This window comes from Ctenopharyngodon idella, chromosome 11, assembly GCF_019924925.1.
Source record: "Ctenopharyngodon idella isolate HZGC_01 chromosome 11, HZGC01, whole genome shotgun sequence".
NCBI lineage: Eukaryota > Metazoa > Chordata > Actinopteri > Cypriniformes > Xenocyprididae > Ctenopharyngodon > Ctenopharyngodon idella.
The window spans coordinates 25,276,262-25,290,637 of record NC_067230.1 but is presented as its reverse complement, the minus strand read 5'-3'; the positions used below and the strand labels follow the sequence as shown (position 1 = coordinate 25,290,637).

The following is a 14,376-nucleotide window of genomic DNA, read 5'->3' as shown; positions in this document are numbered from 1 at the left end:
AAATGAAAAAGGAAAGAAAGTAGGTAAAAGGAAAGTAAAACAAAGGAAATTAAAAAAAATGAGGAAAAGGAAAGGAAAAGGGAAATGAAAATGAAATGGAAAACATTAATGAAATGAATGGGGAAAGAAACCAAAAAGGAAAGTAAATGGAAAGAAAGGGGAAAGTAAATAGAACAAATGCATAAAGAAAAGGATATAAAGAAAGAGGAAGAGGTAATTCATGGGGAGAGGAAAGGAAAGGAAAAAGAAAGTAAGAGGAAATTGGAAAAGAAACGAAATAGGAACAGGAAAGGGGAACAGAAAAAAGTGGAAAGTGAACATAAAGCAAAGGAAAAAAGGAAAGGAAAAAGAAAGAAAATTAAAATATTAGGGAAAGGGAGAGGAAATAGAATTAATGCAGAAAGAAAAATAAATGATAGTAAGAGGAAGAGCAAAGTAACGGGGAAAGGAAGGAGGAATAGGAAAATGGGAAAGGAAAGGGAAAATGAAAAAGGGAAAGAAAGGGAAAGGAAAGATTTTCTGTTAGTTTCTATTGGAACATGTTTGCCCCCATGTAGATTCGTTATTTAGTGGTTCATTTATATGAGGGAAACTGAGCTGAAGGAAATGCTTGCTGACTCCAGTTCAGATCCATGAAACTTTAATGTTGCTTGACCTGCCCTGATGGAATATAAAATAAAGAGAGTGAAATAAAAGGAAAAAGAGCAAAAAGCTAGGGGGATAAGAGGTTCAGTCCCTGGAGGCTCTCCAGGCTTGTCTTACTAGAACAGAATGCGGTTGAGAAACATTGCGGAAACAGCTGAACGTGGGCAGCCTGGGGAAGACCCCCAAAGCCAGGCCAGATGAATAATAAATTATACAGTAGATTTACACACACACTGTCTTGTTCTCTGTGACTCCCACTCACAGATGAAGATACAATATTGATGAATATATGACCACTTATAATTTAAGAATATGGGTGTGTGCGTGTGTAGTGTGTGATTTGAGGCTACTTTAAAGGGGACCTATTATGCCCCTTTTTACAAGATGTAAAATAAGTATCTGGTGTCCCCAGAGTGTGTATGTTAAGTTTTAGCTTAAAATACCCCACAGATTATTTATTATAGCATGTTAAAATTGCCACTTGTTGGGTGTGAACAAAAACGCTTCGTTTTTGAGTGTGTCCCTTTAAATGCAAATGCTCCCGGCCCCCTTTCCAGAAGAGGGCGGGGTCTCAAGAACTGTTTTGGCATACTGATTTGTGCTACCCACTCAGATTGTGCTACCTCCCATTAAAACAGTAGGTAGCACAATTCGATAGCAAAAAAATGCATCTATCTATCAGATTGTGCTACCAGCATCATATTCATGTGGATCGAGGCTTTATTAATGACCATACCTACCCCTACCCAAAACCTACCATTAAAACAATGCAAATATAATGTTGGTAGCACAATCTGATAGGTAGCATTATTTGTCGGAACACCTGTTACAACAAAACAGGACAATCTCACGCACCAAAAATGTCAGAAAGAGCGTTCATGTGCAATTTTTAACTAGGAAACTCTTGTTTACTATAATTCCAATAGCACATGAGGACAGCATCAGTTCTGGATATGAAGTCTGAGCACGATTGACCCATCTTTCAGAATCAACCTTTGTGAAAATCCACTGTTGAACAGACCCTCATTGGCGTAAAATGATTGGCGCAAACATACACGACTTTACCTACTTTCTTCGGTATGTTAACCACGATGTCCTCAGTGACTCAGATGGCGGGAGTCTATGGAGACTCTTATGTTCATTGGTACATCCCAAAACACAACATTTTTAATGACGTCATTGTAGGGGAGAATCTGAATCAGCTCGTTTGAGACTGCTTCTGATTTATGGGAATAATAAAAAAGGAATGAGTGGATTTTTAACATTATAGGCTGGTTGTTTACACACACTGTGGACACACATCTGTGTTCACACACCTTAAAAAAGTGAATTTTGCATAATAGGTCCCCTTTAAATGGACTGAACAGCTCTACTGTCAATCTCAATTGTAAATCTAATGCTAAATGTCTCTGGATATTTTAAGTTATCAGAACAACTGTTGTCTTATTTGGGCTAATTAGTTTGTTCATTTCTTACAAGATCAATAAAGTAAAAGAAAATTAGCCTCCCTCAATAACAAAAAAAAAATTAAGTGAAAAATAATTCTCACCTGATTTTTGTAATTGAGTTTTGGGCAGGGTCGACCTCCATTGAAAGGCTTCTCTCGTAGCCACTGAGAGCGAACTTTTACACCCCCACCACAGGAGGCGCTGCAGGCGGACCAATTCGACCACTCACTCAACTTACAGTCCGTAGAACAGGGCACATGACACACTTCCTCTTCATAACCTGTAACAGCATACATGGCACTTACTTGGAGATAAATTTAATATAGTATAAATAATAATAGTAAAAAAAAGATAATATTAAAATTAGATAAACTGGAAATAATTGGAATAATTATTGGAATAATTTATATATATATATATATATATTATTTTTTTTTTTTTTGAAGAGCACATCACCAGGGCTGCTACAGAGATCTGGCTCCACCAGCTTTCCCAGGTGATCCAGACAGGCAAGAGCTCTGTAGCGCTTCCCGTGCCCACACTCGCTGTTCCTCCTCTGAGCTCGCCAGTCCTGGACTGTCTTTTGGCCTTGGTGGGAAACTCCTTGGATGAAAGGATGGCCAGCAATGTTCTTTGCTGGTGAGAGCAAACAAGGAGACCAGGGACCCTGAGGCTGGGTGTGAAATTCAGAACAAGGACAGGCTTCTTTCTCCAGGAGAGGAAACAGCTCCTCCTGTTGGCATCGCCAGCGTTTTTTACTTCGACCTGAGAGTTTGGATGGAAGTGCTTGGATGGTATGTGTGCTTTCAGAAAACATTTTTATAATCAGAATAATTCATGGTTGAACATGTTACCTATCAGAGATCGGGTACGAGTGCGCCAACTTCCACAGCCTTGACACTGGCTGAATCTGCTCCAGGAGGTAAAGCTACATTCATCTCTACATGGCACACGGCACTCCCTCACCGAGACGGGCATCACTCCTGCCCACCTCACGCAGTCTGTCATATCTGCTGGAGAATCATCTGCACCAACACACGACACCTCTGCAAACATGACAAAGGGGGACTCTGTCAAACCTGTGGAAGCTAGTTTCTGCCACTAAATAAAAAATAAAAAAGGTAATTGTGACTTTTTCTCTCACAATTCTGACTTTTTTTCTCAGAATTGTGAGATTTAAACTCGCAATTGTGAGTTATAAAGTCAGAATTGCGAGATATAAAATCAGAATTGCATGATATAAACTAGCAATTGTGTCTTATAAAGTTTTGACTTTTTTTTTCAGAATTGTGAGTTTATATCTCACAATTCTGACTTTATAACATAAAATTGCGAGTTATAAAGTCAGAAGTGTGAGCTTATATCTCACAATTCTGACTTTATATTACACAATTCTGACTTTATATCACAATTCTGACTTTATATCACTTGATTCTGACTTTATAACGCAATTCTGACTTTACAACTCGCCATTCTGACTTTATATCACAATTCTGACTTTATATCACACAATTCTGACTTTATATCACAATTCTGACTTTATATCACTTGATTCTGACTTTATAACGCAATTCTGACTTTACAACTCGCCATTCTGACTTTATAATGCAATTCTGACTTTATATCACAATTCTGACTTTATATCACACAATTCTGACTTTATAACTCGCAACTCTGACTTTATATCACACAATTCTGACTTTATATTGCGCTTCGTAATTGCGAGTTATAAAGTCAGAATTTTGAGATATAAACTCACAATTCTGAAAAAAAACGTCAGTCTTTTTTCCCTCAATTGGACATTATAACACGTAATTGCGAGTTTATATCACAATTCTGACTTTATATCACGCAATTGCGAGTTTATATCACAATTCTGACTTTATATCACGCAATTGTGACTTTATAACTCGCAATTCTGACTTTATATCACGCAATTCTGACTTTATATCACCCAATTCTGACTTTATAACTCGCAATTGTGAGTTTATATCTCGCAATTCAGAGAAAAAAAAAGATATGAACTTGCAATTGTGCGAAAAAAGTCAGAATTGTGACATGAAAACCTTTTTTATTTTTTATTTCATGGGGGAAACAAGCTTTCATACAAACCAGCGTTATCATTCCAATTACTATTAAAGTTTTTTATATTTATTTCTAAACTTTTATTTTATTTATTATGGTTTTAGTTTCAGTTAACTATAATAACCCTGTGTCAAACATAATGAAATATCCATTTAATGTGATGAAATGAAAATTTTGTCATCATTTACTCACCTTTTCTTTCTTCGTATTTTAAAAAAATTCTTAGGGTTTTCGTCCATGAAATGAAAGTCAAAGGGGTCCAGTGTTGTTTTGTACAGACATTGTACGGTCAAAAATATTCTTCAAACTCTCATTTTTGTGCTCCATATAAGAAAGAAGAGGTTTTGAATTACATAAAGGTGAGTAAATAATGACAAAACTTCCAATCCCTTAAAAGTGTACAACTATGTTTTGGGGCCCGCTGTAACACATTGGGCACATTCTAAACACATTCTTATGTAAATTGTCCCACTGAATCAAATGCAACAAATTTAGAAAGAATGGTTTTACAAATGATTTACATAGATAATCGTTCTGCTCGTGTTTCCTGAAGCCCAGTGTGTGCATCTTGAGGGAGTAATTGATTTTCTTAGAAATACCCTGTCTCACTATCCAAAACTGACAGGCAGAATCTGGTCCCGCACACTGCAAACCGCTCTTTGAAAGGAACCCAGCTGAGTCTTGATAGGCTAGCACTTGCCATTAAATTTACATGAAGCACCAGCAAGGGGATTTTAAAACGGCTGGGAGACAGAGATGTCAGATGTCACACCACGCTGTGTGTCCTCGTTGACATTTTGACAACTATATAAGATGGGAATATGGGGAAAATTGCCAGAAAAGTAACCTTTAGGCAGCGCTGAAGTCCCTCTGAATTGCTAAGATAAGTTACCGTCCTACAGTAACCCCTGGTTTTGCAGAACTTTCCTAATAAAATTTTAAATCATACAGAGATCCTAATCTGTCACTTACCTCTTGTCTCTAGGCCAATACCGCATGCCTCTGCGGGCCCACCCACAGCCTGCCTCACCGAATCAGGTACTAGAACGCACTGATGCCAGCGGTGGGTCTGCCATCTGCCAGGAAACATCCATGCACAGAAAACATGTTGCAGTGTCTGGCTTATATCCAATTATATTTTGTATTTTGTTGGCACATTTAGTAGGGATACACATGACCACTTTTTAATGGAGTAACACCACATGGTTTTATTATATTTGGGTATTTGTCTTATAGGATCATTTTAAAAAATGCTTTAAACTAATCTGTAAGGGTACATTATAAAGCTTTACATTTATTCAGTTTTATATTAATTGTTTTTTTTTTCTAATTTTTATGAATGCTGAAATTTTTAAATCAGGAAAATTCTAGTTTACAGTTTTCCTAACTAAAAAAAAACATATATTTCGAGTTCAGTTGATATTTATGTATTCAAGTTGATATCAAGTTAATTATGATGTTCTTGAGAAGTGAGAGATTTGTACATCATGATGAAGTAGCTTTATAGACCAGAAATGATCAAATGTTTTGGGTCAGTAAGATTTTTTTTTTGGAAAGAAATTGATACTTTTATTCTGAAAGGACACATTAAATTGATCAAAAGTGACAGTAAAGACATTTACTGTACACTAGCTAACTTGTTGGGTTAGTAAGTCCAAGGCTTATCCAACTTTAAATTATAAAACCATTTCTCTCTTTACCTGTAAGTTGGGCACAGAGGAGGTGGATCACATTCTCTCTCCTCATAAAGAGTGTCTGGGCACTCTTGACCTCCATTTGCAGGTTTCTGGATAATGATCCTGTGACGGGACTGGTTCGGTGCTGTAGCATTCACTAAAGAAGCAAAAATGATCACAGTATAGGAAAAATACATAAAGGTAAAACATTTAGCTTGTCAAGTTGTGCCTGGTTAGGACATGTAGTTAGGTTTAGCAGAATATGTGCTTACCTGATAAACAGGAAGAGGGACAGGCACTCCATTCACTGAAAGGTGTGATGATGCAGTCAGTTTTGCAAGGTAAAGGACAAGACCGTATTGAGTCAGGACGAGAGGATTCAGGACACCTGAGGTTGAATCAAAACACAAGAAATCGTCATAGAATTCAACACAGAATTTGGGATGAAAGATTTTGTGTTTCTTTACCGTTTTGGCAGTACGTGTCCATTCCCAGCTCTCCTGCACGTGACTTGGCGCATCTGTACCCCTGTACCGCAGGTGGCATCATTCTCCATCTGGGCTGTGCTGTTACCGTCACTCTCGACTGTGATGGTGTTTGGCATACAGGGATCCCAAGGTGAAGTATCCCAGTAGTACACTGTGCATGGGTGCGTGCCGCAGGGTCTCCACTGCTGGAGCTCTGGAGCTGGAGGATATGGCTTTCCATCTACAACCAAACAAAATAGTTTAGGATTCTTTTTTATATCTTAAACCTATTTATTTATAAATGCAACTGTAATATGGCATTATGGCATGTAACTCAGTCATTAGTTGTGCATATTCACAATATTCATATATTGTTCAGCATATAAATACACATTTTACATCATATATAAATGACATATATGATATATAAATATGACATAAATTATATACATATGTGGGTGTGTGAGGGGTATAAATATATATAGGGGTATAAGTTTGGGGTCAGTAAGATTTTTTTTTATGTTTTTGGAAGTCTCACCAAGGCTGCATTTATTTAATCAAACCTACAGTAAAAACAGTTATATTGTAAAATATTATTACAGATTAAAATAACTTATAGTTTTATAATTAAAGTTTTATACAAACTGTATATTCTATCCCCTAACACTATCAATCACAAAACCTTTACATTAAAAAAAAATTAATTGTATGATATATTAACTGTTTTTCTCATGGGGACCAAAAACTGTCCCCACAAGGACAAGGATTTCGGATATTGTCAACTTTGTGGAGGCATTTTGTCTTCATAACGTAGGGTATACCTGAACCACACACACACACATATGCACGCATGTACATATTTAAGGACAAAGGACCATGTGTTTGAGGGGTCAAATGGAGGGTATGTCCTTGATGGGTGTCTCATAAAGTAAGAATGTATAATTCATGGGAAAGAGCTGATTTATGGGGACTAGCATAAAAGAAACATGCCTGGGGATGACAGGACAAAGACTAATAGAACGTTTTGAAATGGGGATAAGAGATTTAGACTCAGAGTAAATCAGAGTCTAGAGTTTTTTATAAGAAAAGGGATTTTGAATAATTAAACTGTAAGAATCTCAAAAACGACTTTAATAAAGCAAAGTATACAAGAGCTGCTGTACTAAGTTTTTGTGCAACAATTCCTACAAAACGTTATGTTTTCATATATTTCTTGCATTGTGTGTCGAGTGCTCACAATATTATTTTGCTAGACACATAACCATAACATCATCTTTATCATAATGAAAACATGCGCTAATCACTTGAACTTGTGTCTTCTTATGAAGTATATTAGCCCACAAATAGCAATAGCCACTATTACACTAAGTAAAAATTTTCTTTGCAGAAAGCGTAAATAATTGCAAGATGCGATTTATACTTAGTGCATTATAAACAGTATGCAATAATAATAATATATTCAGTGTATGTGATCATTTTTATTAAAATCATTCACTTATTGGGACATTACTTGTCCCTGTCCCTAAAGCTCCCCTACACCTACTTCTAACCCTACCCCAAAAACAATTTATTCTCAGTTTTAAATACCTGTTAGGCACTTTATTTCCATTTTCTTCATTTTTATTTAAAATAAATGCCTCTCCGAGATCATATGCAATGGGAAAAGGGAGAAGGAGGCAAATTCGAACTCGAGTCGGTCCATGATCCTGTTAAAAGGCAACTGCATCCGACTTAAGCTGAGTTCACACTACCAGCAACACACAGCAACAAAGCAACACGATCCCATTAATTTCAATAGAGAGCTGCCAATTTCAGGCAACACAAGCAACAGTGAGCGTTGGCGGCAGGATGTAAGCGTGTCCAGCTACGTGGCAAATTTGAGATATGTTTAACTTTATGCAAATGAAAAGCGACTTTAGAGAGCGACAACCAATAGGAGTGAGGTTTCTTTTGTAATTTTGTCTTGCTCAATCGGACAATGGTGGACGGATTTATTGTAAATTGCATGGCAACTTGCACTGTGTGTAATAAATAGACACTCCAAATGTTTAATCTGACTGAACTCACGCTCCCCAGGAAGAGCCAGAACTAGACGTGAGCGACTTTGTTTCCCCTCTTGGTGTTTACTGGAGCAGGATTGGGAGCAGGATGTCCAGGAACCCCAGTGTCCCAGCACACAGTCTCCAGGACAGGGCATCTCACATGGCTGCAGGACTGGAGGAGGATCTCCTGGGCACTGATCACTAGCAACTGGTTCACCTATAATGCACAGATAAAGGCAGGAAGTTTAATTAAATGCATCTAATCAGAAAAAAAAAAAACATGTCCCTGTTCTCTCTCTTTCTTATTTTCTTTATTTATATCAACATATAATGTTTATCTTTTCTCATTTTCCTTCTTGAATCACACACATTCGTTCTCAATAACAAGCATATTTAATTAACATCTTACTCTAATACAACAAAAGAAAATATGCAATTAAATTCATTGCTAAGAAACAAAATTAGAACATTGAAATAATTATCATGGTTTGTTCTAAGCGCAGGAATCTCTCAGTTTCCTCTTATCTTGCACCTAACAACCACTTTTCTTTAATTAAAGTAGAATAATATGCAAATAAGATGTTTAATAGCATGCTGATTGCTCTATTCTTTCCTCAAAGACCATGATTGGGCAACATTAAGGCACTTTTTTAATTAACAGACAGCTTGAAAATAATTATCTGCTAATGAATGCTGAAGTAAAATATCAACGCTAAACTTCACTCAGTTCAGTTTGGAAAATACTCTGAAGAGTGTCCTAAATGCTTCAGAAAAAAACATTAAAACAAGATTCATTGGCACTTTTTTTTAAACATTAACCTCACTAAATGTTGTTAGTTTTCTGCTGAAAACAAAAAAAAAAATTCAAGCGCAAGGGTTATTAATATAAACTTAATAAGATAGAGTCTCATAAATAAGTTTTAATAAGTTTCAGTAAATTTTCAGTACAAAGTTTCCTTGTTTTAATCAGAATTTTAACAATATTTAGTGTAGTTAATGCTTAAAACAAGGGGGGCAGAAAGAAAAATAAGCTTAACGTACTTAAACTTCTAATCTCAATACTTCTATAAGCTCCACCTCAGTGAGGAAAGATCAGCTCACATATACAAAAACAATCTCGCAGAAGATCTTTTTATTTGTGAGATTGGAATGAACAATAGACACATATACACAAGCACATAATCAACTAGTAGAAGATGCTTTTCAGGTTGTTTGTGAGATAAAGGAACAAAGATAAAAGGCGAGTAATAAACCTAGACAGACTCTCCTCTGAGAATCAGATATTGTGGCACAATAGTTCATTTCTTCATTACATCTCAGATGCAGGAAGGGCAACATTTCTCCAATTGATGTTAGGCCCTAAAAATCAATCTCTCTTAATCATATTCGTTGCCTAAGATAAAAATGCACAAACAGAGCATTTTTTAAAAGAGCCTGTCTCATTTGAAGATGCACAGCTCTTAAAATGTATTTTTATGACCCCTGTAATCACCATCTTTTCTGTTGTGTTATAAGGGTTTGTTTCATTTTCTTCTCACGGTGGCAGACAAGTTTTTTTTTTTTTTTACCTTGAAGTGTTGGAAGAAGCAATTTCCCAGAGTGATTATCTACCTAGAGCATTAAAGTGGACCTATTATGCAAAATACACTTTTATATTGTTTTTTAACATAATTATGTGTCTGCAGCGTGTGTACACAACCACCCTATTGAGGTAAAAATCCATCCACTCTGTTTGTTATTTTCCCCATAAATCTCGAAATGAGCCATTCAGGAAAGAACTCAAATGTGACATCACATTGGAACAGGCCCATGACTGCCTGATGGAATCTGACCTATTAGCTTAGCTCCTCCCCTGAGTGAGCTGTACCAAAGACTATAGATGTAGAAAGATGGTTCATTCCTATTAGTAATGAATGAGAGTGCCACACGCAATATGGCGGAATACATCCCGCCTTCTAAGTAAAAGAGACAATCGCTGATTGACAAAGTCTTTGCGTCACTGCAGCTGCCGTTAGAAGCTCCGGTTCCCATAGAAACATGAGACTCGAGCTTAGGACTGCACATGTGCATTGGCTCATCTAGCCTGAAAAATAAGCTTTTTTAACACCATTTGAGCATAAAAAAAAACATGGGACAGTGCATGTCGGATTTTGTTGCTGATTTGAAATATGTTATTTAATTGTGAGTTCGCCAAGCAGTTTTTGAGATTTCAGGATTCCCCCATGCAATCAAATAGATAGGACTTACTGCCAATACATACACGACACGCTGCTGTGAGCAAGTAAGACATGCTGCTGCTATACAATATAGTGTACATGAATAACCTGTAGCAGATGGATACAGGTGGAGCTGGGGAAAGTGGAGGGTTTCAGAAGCACGCTGCACTGCTAAGGCAAATGCTACCAAAGTATTTTGAAGGTTGAGCACGCAAGCTCATTGGTTAGAACCAATCAGCTGTGCCCTATAGATAGCGATGTGATTACAAGCAGGTTGAGTTAAAGGACCTATTAGCCTGCGCCATCTAGAGTTTCATGACAGAACTTTGTATATATCAGAAGTTTAAACTGTTAGGGCTTTAAAATCAGTACTCTATAAACATCAAATTTACGGTCAGATCACTAAAACTAGAGTGATTTTATATATATATATATATACACACACCACCAGTCAAAAGTTTGGAAACATTACTATTTTTAATGTTTTTGAACGAAGTCTCTTATGCTCATTAAGGCTGCATTTATTTCATAATAAATACAGAAAAAACAATAATATTGTGAAATATTATTACAATTTAAAATTATGGTTTTCTATTTTAATATACTTTAAAATATAATTTATTTCTGTGATGCAAAGCTGAATTTTCAGCATCATTACTCCAGTCTTCAGTGTCACATGATCCTTCAGAAATCATTGTAATATGCTGATTTGATACTCAGTTATTATCAATGTTGAAAACAGTTGTGTTGCTTAATATTTTTTTGGAACCTGTGATACTTTTTTTAGGATTCATTGATGAATAAAAGGTTAAAAAGAACAGCATTTATTCAAAATATAAATCTTTTCTAACAATATAAATCTTTGCTATCACTTTTTATCAATTTAACACATCCGTGCTGAATAAAAGTATTAATTTCTTTCAAAAAAAAGAAAAAAATGACCGACCCCAAACTTTTGAACGGTAGTGTATATTGTTACAAAAGATTTCTGTTTTAAATAAATGCTGATATTTTTTTAACATTTATTCATCAAAGAATATTGAAAAAGTATCGCAGGTTATAAAATAATATTAAGCAGCACAATTGTTTCCAACATTGATAATAAATCAGCATATTAGAATGATTTCTGAAGGATCATGTGACACTGAAGACTGGAGTAATGATGCTGAAAATTCAGCTTTGCATCACAGAAATAAATTATATTTTAAAGTATCTTAAAATAGAAAAATCTAGTTTACATTTTATAAACTCATTAAACAGCTGGAATGTAATGTAATGCTGTTATGAGAAAGTTAGATAAGGTGACTTTAATCGAGTGTAAAGTGATTAGAACTCAAATCTCCAGCAAGAATACATTATGACTATAAGTCAACTGCACTTCAGCTTTAATGGCTTTGGCATTTCGGCTTCACTGTGCATTTTATAGAACATTCTAAGTGCATGCTGGGAAGACGGTGCTGTCTGTTTTAATGCATATGTGTGTGTCAGATGTAAAATTCCAGCTCCACTATGTCCACTCATGCCTGACATTTGCCGAGCCATAAACGGACATGTTTCACATACAGTGGTAAACCCCTTAAGACCGCCCATATATTTCTGATGGACAACATATGCACTGGCACTTGACATGGATGAGTGACATTAAAATGAAAGACCTTAGAGGACTCCTAAGGCTTTTAGAAACTTGTGTCTCTGTGCATTTGTGTGTCAAAACTGCAGTGCAACACTGTGACGTGGATCTGTCTGTCTGTTCTGATCATTTCAAAGAGAAGCACAGAAGACAGATAAGAAATATGCCACATAGCCACTGGGAGGAGAGGAGAGATGAGAGGAGATTAAAAGATAGCTGATCATTTGCTTATGCGAGTAAAAATAACTAATCGCTGAAGAGTTTGAGGATGGCGATAACAGAAGGTTGAAAGTAATTAAAGGGATGAAGGTGAAGAATGATGGGATTGAGAAAGATAATTAAAGGGATAGTTATGTAAACTCATTTAATCACCTTCATGAAATTTCTCAGTATGATTTTATGCCATGGAAGGAGGTATTTTGAGGAATGTCTTGGCTGCTATTTTCCATACAATGAAAATGAATACACTACTGTTCAAAAGTTTGGGGTCAGTAAATTTTTTTTTGGGAAAAAGTCTCTTATGCTCACCAAGGCTGCATTTATTTGTAGTATTGTGAAATATTATCACAATTTAAAATAAGCGTTTTCTATTTTAATATATTTTAAGGTTTAATTTATTCCTGCATTAATTTATTTCAGCATCATTATTCCAGTCTTCAGTCACATGATTCTTCAGAAATCATTCTAATATGCTGCTAAAGAATCATTTCTTATTATTATAAATGTTGAAAATATTTTTGTGAAAACCATGATACATTTTTTCCGGATTCTTTAATTAATAGAAAGTTCAATAGAACAGCATTTATTTGAAACAGAAAATGTCTATATTATAAATGTCTTTATTGTCACTTTTGATCAATTTAATGCACCCTTACTAAGCCAAAGTAACAATATTTTTCAAAAAAAAAAAAAAAAAAAAAATCCTACTGACCTCATACTTTTGAACAGTAGTGTAAAGTAGGTATAGGAGATGTCAGGCTCCAAAATCTGAAAATTTCTGAAAATTCTCTCATTTGCATTTGCATACATTCAAATATGGCATCTTAAGATGCACTGCACTAGAATAGATGTCATCAGTGATGTCATTTTTTACTTATTCGTATAAAAATTACTAAAACTAAACATTACAATAGATTACAAAAAGTTCTGCCAACATATAATGAAATATTTTAATAAGTCACATGGACTGCTTATACTACTTTTATGGTAATTTTTTTCAGTTTAATTATATGGAAAAGAAAAGAAAGTGATTCATACCGGTTTGGAACAACATTTTTCAATTTTAGGTGAACTATCAGGTAAGTGAACTTCATACCTGTGGTGGAGAAACACTCCAGAGTCTGTTCTTGGGATCCTGGGCCACACGATCCATTTCGTGGAACACAGGGTCCCTGTGATGTAACGTGCCACTGGAAGCAGATGGGGTCATCACAGATCATCGCTTCACTGACGTGAGGGCAACTGTCAGACTCCACCCAAGACTCGGTAATTACAGAACGAGTTCTCATCCTGAAACCTAAAAATGAGGTGTAGGCATGCAAAATAACAAGGCAATGACTCAAACCGAAACACGCTCGATGCCAACGTTTTAGCAGTTACTGTTCCCACATTCTGGCAAAATAAGCAGCTTAACAGCCAAATATCTTGGCCAAATATATGCGCATTAAGGAAGAGGAGAGAAGAAATAGAAAATGGAATATATATATATATATATATATATATATATATAAGGCTTTAAAGAAAGTGTAAAAAAATAAAGGAATACAGCTGTCACTGTCGCCTCGATGAGTGGGCGGCACCACAGCTTAGGGTCAGAAATATGCTCAACTCTGAGATTCATACACTTTTTACATTACTGAGAGGAGAAACCAAGGACAGAGGGTGTGAATTTAATGTGTGCAATCTGGTTTTATGGGATGTTTTTGTCTCTCACCTCTTCTCCCCTGGGGTTCGAAACAGTTGTCATGGAGACAGGGTCCCCAGGGTGACCAAGGCGTGAGGGGACAATGTTTCTGACAGGGAATGAAGCAAGATTCAGCCAATGGTGGTAAAGGCCCAGCGCACAAGTTCCTGCCAACAGGCCGATTGACTAACAATGAAAAAACAGAGAGACAGTTTCAGATTTACCATAAAAGTCCATTGGAGATATTTTCCAAACTGTTTAAAA

General features: G+C 36.0%; 1 protein-coding gene across 1 annotated transcript in view; it reads right to left on the bottom strand.

The window, feature by feature from the left end:
• Positions 1-103: 103 nt before the first annotated feature.
• Positions 104-14,376, bottom strand: part of LOC127522439 (thrombospondin type-1 domain-containing protein 7B-like) — a 56,152-nt gene continuing 41,879 nt past the window's right edge. Inside the window, exons 6-16 of the mRNA XM_051912417.1 lie at positions 14,143-14,298; positions 13,525-13,725; positions 8,389-8,580; positions 6,322-6,562; positions 6,127-6,242; positions 5,879-6,011; positions 5,151-5,254; positions 2,948-3,139; positions 2,550-2,858; positions 2,195-2,373; positions 104-660 (exon numbers count right to left, since the gene is read on the bottom strand). Coding sequence (XP_051768377.1) covers positions 625-660; positions 2,195-2,373; positions 2,550-2,858; positions 2,948-3,139; positions 5,151-5,254; positions 5,879-6,011; positions 6,127-6,242; positions 6,322-6,562; positions 8,389-8,580; positions 13,525-13,725; positions 14,143-14,298 — 1,859 coding nt within the window. The 3' untranslated portion in view covers positions 104-624. The remainder of the gene's footprint in view (positions 661-2,194; positions 2,374-2,549; positions 2,859-2,947; positions 3,140-5,150; positions 5,255-5,878; positions 6,012-6,126; positions 6,243-6,321; positions 6,563-8,388; positions 8,581-13,524; positions 13,726-14,142; positions 14,299-14,376) is intronic.